Consider the following 9,155-nt stretch of genomic DNA (forward strand, 5'->3'; position numbering starts at 1 on the left):
TAAGATGATAAGATTCCTCTCTGGAATACTTGTAAGTGTGCTCTTCATGCGTTGAAAAGCATTTTTGGCCTGGAACACAATAATGCACAAAGGAGCTCTTTCCTCCTCTCACAGAGAGCTCATAGCCTGGTAAGAGTAATGGACTTCAAGGACCCGCTACAAATGAGCCTGGTGCTCAGGTTGGGCTGTGCTCGAAGGGTCTTAGAGCACAGAGGAGGGCCTGCGAAGCCTCCTTGGCAGGGGTGGGTGCAGCCAGTCATGGTTTTGACGAGCGGGTCTTGTCAGGATCAGAAGCAGTGTTGCAAAAGAAACAGATGATCCTGTCACTTTGCCTAAGCATGTGCTTCCTCTTCGGGGTGCCTCGCATTTCAAATTTGGGTGTAATCAGGGAGCGCGGCTCAGAATCCTACCTACGGGAAGTAAGGGAGCAGGTCTAAGAAAGAAAGCCTGTTCTGTCCTTCCTGGAGCCTAAAGCCGTGGACGGTGGTGGATGAGACGGGCACAGAGGGGCCTCAGGAGGCGTAGGGGCGGGGAGCGGGGAGTACAGGGGTCTAACTGGGGTTTGTGTCGCACACATACTCTTCCTTTCCTACCTTGACCTTTTTGCTGGTAGTTGTGCCTTTTCTGGAACTCCTCTGTGGTTCTCTGCAGATAACGGCACCTGGACACAGCTGTGGCTTGTCTCAGACTATCATGAGCACGGCTCCCTGTTTGACTATCTAAACCGGTACACGGTGACCATCGAGGGGATGATTAAGCTGGCCTTGTCTGCTGCGAGCGGTCTGGCGCACCTGCACATGGAGATTGTGGGCACCCAAGGTGAGTGGACCTGTCCCATCCCCACCGAGCTCCCAGAACTCCTTCTCACTGAGGATGCTGGATCTGGGCCTCAGGGACCGGGGTCTGGTCTAAGCGAGAGGAGCTTGGGCCTCACTCCAGCGAGAACAAGAGGTGCCTCTGCCTTCAGAGCTCCTCGGGGGAACTCCTGACGGAAATGTTGGTTGTTTGTCCCCGATGGACTGGCATGGTTGTTGGTTGGGGAGCTGGCGTTAACTGAGTGGTCATCTCAGACGCCCACGGTTCGCTGGTAAAGGAAGGGACTGAGAAAATCGCATGACCTACTGTGCCGAGCATCAGTTCAGTGAGTTCACACGCTCATCGTTGGGTCAGCTTGATGGGTCAGACACTGGGCCCTACTAATCTAGGAGGGCCCTCCTGGAGGAAGACGACCTCGGGCACCCCTGCTTGTTGACTGACATCAGCTCTTTGGGAGCTCCTGGGGCTTGGCAGGTGGCACATTGCTCCCTGGTGGCTGGTCGACCAGGCAGCAGCTCTTGCTGGCCGTGACAGAAAACCAGCCACGAAAGTTTGACCCTGTTGCTAGGCTCTCCAGGGAAAGTAGCAGTCCTTACCTCCCCCGTTTGGTTCTGAGAACCTAGCTAGCGCAGCAGCTTCTCTCTGAAGTCCTCAGCAATTCTATACGGGAGCTTATTAGTTCAGCGAAGGCGGGCAGGAGTAGTGTAAATATAGTAATATTAGCTCATACACATGCCCTTCTAAGCTCTTGACTTAATACAATACATTTAATCCTTACAACATTCCCATGACGTAAGTACTGGTGTTTAGTCTCATTTTATGGATGAGAAGACCAATGCATAGACAGGTTAAGTTGCATTTCCAGGGTTACTGGGTTAGTGGGGAGCAAAACGAGGACTCGAACCCATACGTCTGGCTGCAGAGACTATGCTTTTAACACTTGTACTGTCTTTCTTCAAAGATCCCTGGTTTTTTTTTTTTCTCTGCTAGGGAAGCCTGGAATTGCTCATCGAGACTTAAAGTCAAAGAACATCTTGGTGAAGAAAAATGGCATGTGTGCCATCGCAGACCTGGGCCTGGCTGTCCGTCACGATGCAGTCACGGACACCATTGACATTGCCCCCAACCAGAGGGTGGGAACCAAACGGTAGGAAGGCCCTGGGCCTTCGCGCTTGCCCGACACTTGTACTGAGTAGCCCTTGCCCATCTGCCCGGCAGAAGGCGGTGTGGTCCTTACTCTGACAGCTGGCAGTTGAATTGAACACCTGCTCCCCACACTGGAAAGCCACACAGGCTGCATCGCGCAGATACAGGTGCCAGCGGCACAGCTCCAGAGGACCCTGTACCCATAAGTGCTGGTGCATTGGGCAGGGGAGGCCATGGAGAAGGAGAGCCTGGAGCAAGATTTAGAAGGGAGACAGGCACCAGGCTTGGCTGGGGGAGAGGGAAAATGTTGCAGTCTGAAGGGGTGGCCTGTGCAGGACCCCAGAGGAGGCAGGGAGCGTGTTTTGCTTAGGGTGTAGAGAGCAGGTTTGCCAAGCTAGAGCAGAGGTCGTCCAGGGTGGAGATGAGGGACCCCCGTAAGGATTATGGGCCTCTTTCCCGCGTCGTAGAGAAGTGAAGTAAGAAATAAGGAACATGGCATACCCTGGTCTAATGGTTAAGACTCCGAGCACTCACTGCCGAGGGCCTGGGTTCAATCCCTGGTCGGGGAACTAAGATCCCACAGGCCACATGGCATGGCCAAAAAAAAAAGGAAATAAGGAACAGATTGACTGTGACTCCAGATCGACTTCACGAGCTGGAAGTGCAACTTTTCATAGGATGGAAGAGGAGGGCTGTTTCTCTGCTGAGTCTCAGTGAATTTCACTAATTGTGCTGCTGCTTTTTTTCCCCTTCCTTTTGACCTGAATGATTGCAGCCACCCAGGCCCCAAAGTGTGAGGCCTGAGGTGAGCTGATTTGCCTTCTGTGGGGAGTGGGGAGTGGCTCAAGCAGTACTCATGAACTAACTGAGTGGGACTCTGATGACTACCTAGAATTAATTCTCATTTATCTGCACGGGTAAGATAACAGAAGAAGTTCAGACTGAAATTTAAGCTCAACCCATTATTGGCTGCATTGAATAAAGTCCAAGCCCCCAGTAGCAACCAGATATTATGTACTGTTCCTGCTCTGTGGCCTACAGTACACATGCCTCTGCCAAGAAATCAAAACGTGCTTAAAATAAATCTTGGCAGTTAAAAAATAGAGGTAGAAATAAGAGTAGGCTAGTATTACCAAACCTTGCTAAGGTGTTTAGATTCGAATCCAAAGCATGGGAGTTTGCAATAATAAGAATCCATCACTTCCTCCTCCCCAAGGGGCTGTCTTGGGGTGATGCAGTCCCACATTCAGGGGGCCCTTGAATCAGTACTTTGAGTCCAGAAAGAAGTCATCGTTTTCTATGCGTGATCACATTTCCTCTGCTGTTGCAGATACATGGCCCCCGAAGTACTTGATGAAACCATCAACATGAAGCACTTCGACTCCTTTAAGTGTGCTGATATCTATGCCCTTGGGCTCGTGTACTGGGAGATTGCTCGAAGATGCAACTCTGGAGGTACCTTTCTTCCTGCCTTCTCTGGCTCCTACCTCGCAGTCCAGAGTGCCGGACCACCTGAGGGGCTAGTGTTTTCCTGCCTTCTTTCTCCTAACAGCCTGTCGATGCCTAGCGCCAGAACCCGTCACACTTAGGGTTCTCATCCAAGAGGAGGGAGGGGACCGGGGAGCAGCAGGGCTAAGAGTGTGTTTACTCTTTGGACCAGCTTGTTGAATAGTGTTTTATGTTGTGGTGACCGTTCCGGGGACTCATCTGGGCTTTTTTGGGGTTTTTTGGTATCACATTGTCTTTATTGGTCTGTCGAGCTTGGGAAAGCCCTGGGCAGGAATAGCACAGGACTAATGCAGGGGTCTCTTTTACACAGGAGGCAGGGTATTCTAACACACTGGCTCTCAAGCCACGTTCCTGGGGAACGTGGGGTTTCGTTGATAAAATAATAGTGGTGATTTCTCAATTTGTGGGAGAAAGCTTACTAATGCATAGAATTTTCTCACAATGAGTTTTTTCTTATGCAATTTTGTCTTAAGTCTTTGGCATTTGCAAGTGTTCAACCACGTCAGAACTCAATGAAAGGTAGTATCAGATTTAGCAGAAAACATTTTTTATCATCAGCTTAGTATATCAGAATTTTATGGTGACTTCCAAGTATTCTGCCACATGATCAAGTTCAAGAACCACTAGAAGCCTGCCCTCAGCCATTTATCTTTGATGTAAGAGATTCCAGGTCAGTGGAAGTGAATTAAATTAAGTTAATTAAGAAGAACTGATGAGTGTTCCAGCAGAGCCCTTTTCTGTATTTTACTGCCTTTTTCCATCTATGATACATTTGGTAAGATCCAAATTATGGAGGAGGCACCCAGGTATTGTACATCTTAAATTTTGATCATGATATACAGATAAAACAGATCAAGATAAATCTGGTCACACAGGTCTGTGTGGGTACTATTATTGTCACCGTTTTGCAGATGAAGAAGATGAGTCACAGATTAGGTGATTTGTCGAAGGTCACACCACTAATAAACTAGGATTCAGACTCTGGCAGACTGAGGCCAGAGTTCAAGCTAATTGCTCCTTAGATAATTAACCAAGTCAGACTCTATTTAAAAATCTGTCCCGGGACTTCCCTGGTGGTGCAGTTGGTAAGACTCCGTGCTCCCAATGCAGGGGGGCCCAGGTTCGATCCCTGGTCAGGGAACTAGATCCCACGTGCATGCCACAACTAAGAGTTCGCATGCCACAACTAAGGAACCCACGTGCCACAACTAAGGAGCCCACGTGCCACAACTAAGGAGCCAGCGAGCTGCAACTAAGGAGCCCACCGGCCGCAACTAAGACCCAGCGCAACCAAATAAATAAATAAATATTTTTTAGAAATAATAAAATAAATGCTAATCTCAATAAATAAATAAATAAATAAAAATAAAAATCTGTCCCATCAGCTCAGGACAGCAGAATTTTTTCTGGAAAAAGGCATAAGAAAGTTACATTGGATTTTTTTAAATTAACTTTTTATTACGGAAAATATTTCGGTTTGTAGCTCTAGAAGATAAGGACTTCAAAAATATAGTACTATTACCACACTTTAAAAAATGGACAGTAATTCTTAATATCATGTAACATTAGCCAGTGTTGAGATTTCCCCAATTGTCTGCGAATTTTTTTAAAAAAACAGCTTGTTAAATCAGGGTTTAAATAATGTCCATCCACTGCAGTTGATTTGATACAACTCTCAAGTCTCATAATCTACAGGTTACCCCTCAGTTTTTTTCTTCTAAAGATTTAGTTATTCTTTATTTATTTATTTTTATTTAATTCTGGCTGCGTCAGGTCTTAGTTGCAGCATGCGGGATCTTCGTTGAGGCACACGGGATCTTTTTGTTGCGGCGCGCAGGCTTCTGTCTGGTTGCGGCGTGCAGGTTTTCTCTCTCTAGTTGTGGCGTGCGGGTTTTTTCTCTCTCTAGTTGTGGCACGCAGGCGCCAGGGCGCGTGGGCTCTGTAGTTTGCGGCACGTGGGCTCTCTAGTTGAGGCACGAGAGCTCAGTAGTTGTGGCGCATGGGCTTAGTTGCCCCACGACATGTGCGATCTTAGTTCCCCGACCAGGAATCGAACCCTCATCCCCTGCATTGTAAGGTAGATTCTTTACCACTGGAACACCAGGTAAGTCCCCTCTCCTGCAATCTTCAAAGCTGGAGAATCCAGGTCCTCTGTCCTGTAGGGTTTTCCTGTCTAGATTTTCCAGGTAGCCTCTTACGGAGTTCACACGTTCTACTGTTTCTGTGAACTTCCTATGAGAGTTCCATCTAAAGACTAGAATCATTTGTTTCCCCCAAAATCCTTCTATTAAAAGACACACATAACGGTGGTTATCTCTCTTCTTGTGATGTTAACAGCTATTGTTGATCATTGTCCAAATCCAAATTGATTAGAGGTTGAAAAATGCCAGTATTCCAATCCTGTCAAACTTCATGTATTAGCTAGATTTTTTCTTTAAAGAGAAACTTCCCCTATTATCTATTTGGTTACCAAGATGTATAATTTGAAGAGGAAAGGCAGGAAAAATACTTGATTCTTTCCATTTATTTGCCATTTTTCAAAATAATGAGTTTATTCCCTATCATCCTACAAAGGCGACTGAGGTTTTGGTTTATTTGTTTGTTTTTAGTGTCATCACGAATTGGTGATTTAAAATATTTGTTTCCATTGAAGTCATAGGTCTTACTGTTGCTTAAATGTTCTCATCTTTGGCCAGTTGGGAGCTTTTCAGGTCGGTACCTTTTGACATGGCCTCAGTAGTCCTTGATAGTTTCCTTGCTTTTTGTTACGAAAAAGATATTCCTGGCTAATCCTGTGTGTCTCTTGTCCCATACCTAGCATTGGCCAGGCTCTCCAAGGAGCCCTAGTTCCTTTTAGTGGGAAGTGGTATTTACAGATCACAACATGGGTGTTGTCATTGGCTTTTGAGTAATCTCTTCCTTCTTTTGATAACTCCGGTGGACGTTTTCTTTTCTCCCAGGAGTCCATGAGGAATATCAGCTGCCATATTATGACCTAGTGCCCTCTGACCCTTCCATTGAGGAGATGCGGAAGGTCGTATGCGACCAGAAGCTCCGCCCCAACATCCCCAACTGGTGGCAGAGTTATGAGGTGGGAAGCTCCCCTCTCTCCCGTGGCCTTTCTATCTGCCCGATCTCTCTCCCTTAGAAAAGGGTTTCCCGAAAATGGGGCCAACCCCAGGGCTACCCGCTGAGCGTGTCGGTTATTACAGACTATTAATGTGCTGTTGTATTATATACTGAGCCCTTGTCCTGGGCACTGTAGGGTCCCCTTTGGAATTGACAGCCTAGAAGAAGAAAAAGGCTTGGTCCCAGGACACAGATAAGAGAGAAAACAAAGACTGAATGGGAGCTGTTAGACCTGTCCAACTAGAAAAATGGCTCTGGAGCCACAGGGGTGAGCTGAGCTTCGTGGAAGAGTTAAGAAGAGGCGTCCACGAAGGGTGTAGAAGAATGAGGGGGTGGGACTCAGTGAGAAGACATGTCTGCGAGGGAAGTGGCCTTTCTAAAAACTCAGAAGCGAGGAGGGTGTAGAGAATTTGGATTGGGGAGTGATGGCGGATGAAGCGGGGAGGGGATGACATTCGATGGAAATAATAGAAATGAGGACAAATTTATGATCTAGATTCCTAATAAACATGGAGTTGTGGGGTCTTAGAGTCTTTGGCGGCACAGGGTTTGCTTAGCTAGTGCTCTTGGGCCTCCTTTCCACTCGTGGCTCTGCTTTAAGGAGTGTAGCCACTGGAGGGCAGGCCTGCATTGAAGAACAGAATGACTGAGCTCACATTTTGGTGACGCCTCCTCTTTGCCTGACAGAGCAGCCTTTTCCAAACTGTTCCTTGGAACCCTCAGGGTTTATTCACTTCAGAGGGTGAGGGAAGCAGAAAGAGCCGGTCTTCAGCTGCCCGCACCCCACTCCCTCTTCAGTCGGGGCTGTTTATGTGTTGGGACTCCGCTGGGGAAAACGGGTCCCACTGCTAAAAGGAATCTGGAAAACACTGGCCTGAGGCAGCAGTCTGGGGACTCCGTAGCCCTCCACAGGTGACCTTCCAGGTCCGCCCCTTGGCTGCCCCTGGCCTGTGTCGTCCGGGCCCTGGCCGTGAGCTTCTGCCTCTGACGAGACTGCCTCTCAGGGGCTGCTGCCGCCTCCTCCTCCGCCACCCTGTCTCTGCACGTGAACGTGGGGTCACAGCTGCGTGCGCGCTCATGCTGGGGGATGTCCCTGCTGTGCCTGGCTCGTGCGCTACTTTTAAAAAAACAGTCAGTAAACAGTCATAAACATGGATACTCAAACCTTCCAGAAATGATTTTCAGATCACAGGCTGTTGCAGGTATTTCTCTCAGGATCACCCAGACGCCGGGGAGTGGCTGACCAACCATGCTTGCCGAGAAGGTCCCCCTCCCCAGGCTGTCCCTTAAGGAAGGGAGAGCGGGAGCGGGGGCGGGGGCGGGGCCTGGGGGGTGGGCGGAGCTCGCGGGCATTTCCCTGGGGTCCGGAGGAGGAGGACGGGTGGGGGAGACGACCGCCTGGGGACCAGGAAGGCTTCAGTGGGGCAGGGGCAGGCTCGAGTGACGCCGGGTCTCTGTGCAGGCGCTGCGGGTGATGGGGAAGATGATGCGGGAGTGCTGGTACGCCAACGGCGCAGCCCGCCTGACCGCGCTGCGCATCAAGAAGACCCTCTCCCAGCTCAGCGTGCAGGAGGACGTGAAGATCTAGCTGCCCCTCCCCACACGCTGCCGGGCAGCGGGACCTACAGCCGAGCTGCCGTGTTGAGCGTCCGATGGAGGCCTACCTCTCGTTTCTGCCCAGCCCTCTGTGGCCAGGAGCCTGGCCCGCAAGAGGGACAGAGCCCGGGAGACTCGCTCACTCCCACATTGGGTTTGAGACACAAGACACCTTTTATATTTACCTCCTAGTGGCACGGAGCCTCTGAGAGCAAATGGTGTGGAGAACTCAGTGCCACAGCCTGGACCGGCTGTAGCGGGAAGTTCTGCAAAGCCCGGTGCACCTGGGGAGAAGCCTGGCGTGGTGACGGGCGGCCTGGGAGGGCCCGGGAGGAGCGAGCGTGGCCCCTGCTGAGCGGCACCGAGGGCTTTCCTCTGGGACCAACCCCAGCGCAGCGAGGCAGCCCGGGGAACCAGAAGGATGGCCCCTCTCGGCAGCGCCGGGCCTCGTGCTCCCCTCCGCCCCGTCGGGACACCTGGAGGGACTGCCAGTGCCCGTCTGTCCAGCCGTGTATGCATGTGCCGAGGTGCGTCCCCTGTTGTGCCTGGTCTGTGCCACGCCCTTACACATGTGTGTGTGTGTGCGTGTGTGTGTGTGTCTGTAGGTGCGCACTTACCTGCTTGAGCTTTCTGTGCATGTGCAGGTCAGGGGTGTGGTCGTCATGCCGGCTCTGCGTGCTGGGGCCTCTGTTCAGTAGTGAGCAGCGTCTGGTTTCCCTGGGGCCCCTCCCGGAGGTCTCCCTCCCCTCCCTTCCAGAAGCCCCACTCCACGGTGGGTCTCCCTCCCCTGTGTCGCCTGGCCCTCCTTCTCCATTTCAGACTGTGGAACCAAAGCTGGCCCGGTTGTCTGTGGCAGGCAAGGCTTTTGGGTCCAAATGTGAGGGAGGCGGGGTGGGATGGGCAGGGGGAGAATCTTGGTGGAAGTCTGGGGTGTTGTGGTCAGCGGCCACCGTGGGAAA

At 50.7% G+C, this 9,155-nt stretch overlaps 1 protein-coding gene across 1 annotated transcript in view; it reads left to right on the forward strand.

Moving 5' to 3' along the window:
- Positions 1-8,491, forward strand: part of ACVR1B (activin A receptor type 1B) — a 31,475-nt gene extending 22,984 nt beyond the window's left edge. The window contains exons 5-9 of the mRNA XM_068559913.1: positions 652-819; positions 1,807-1,963; positions 3,293-3,417; positions 6,432-6,562; positions 8,063-8,491. Coding sequence (XP_068416014.1) covers positions 652-819; positions 1,807-1,963; positions 3,293-3,417; positions 6,432-6,562; positions 8,063-8,188 — 707 coding nt within the window. The 3' untranslated portion in view covers positions 8,189-8,491. The remainder of the gene's footprint in view (positions 1-651; positions 820-1,806; positions 1,964-3,292; positions 3,418-6,431; positions 6,563-8,062) is intronic.
- The last annotated feature ends 664 nt before the right edge of the window (positions 8,492-9,155 follow it).

Source organism: Eschrichtius robustus, chromosome 13, assembly GCF_028021215.1.
Source record: "Eschrichtius robustus isolate mEscRob2 chromosome 13, mEscRob2.pri, whole genome shotgun sequence".
NCBI classification, from domain to species: domain Eukaryota; kingdom Metazoa; phylum Chordata; class Mammalia; order Artiodactyla; family Eschrichtiidae; genus Eschrichtius; species Eschrichtius robustus.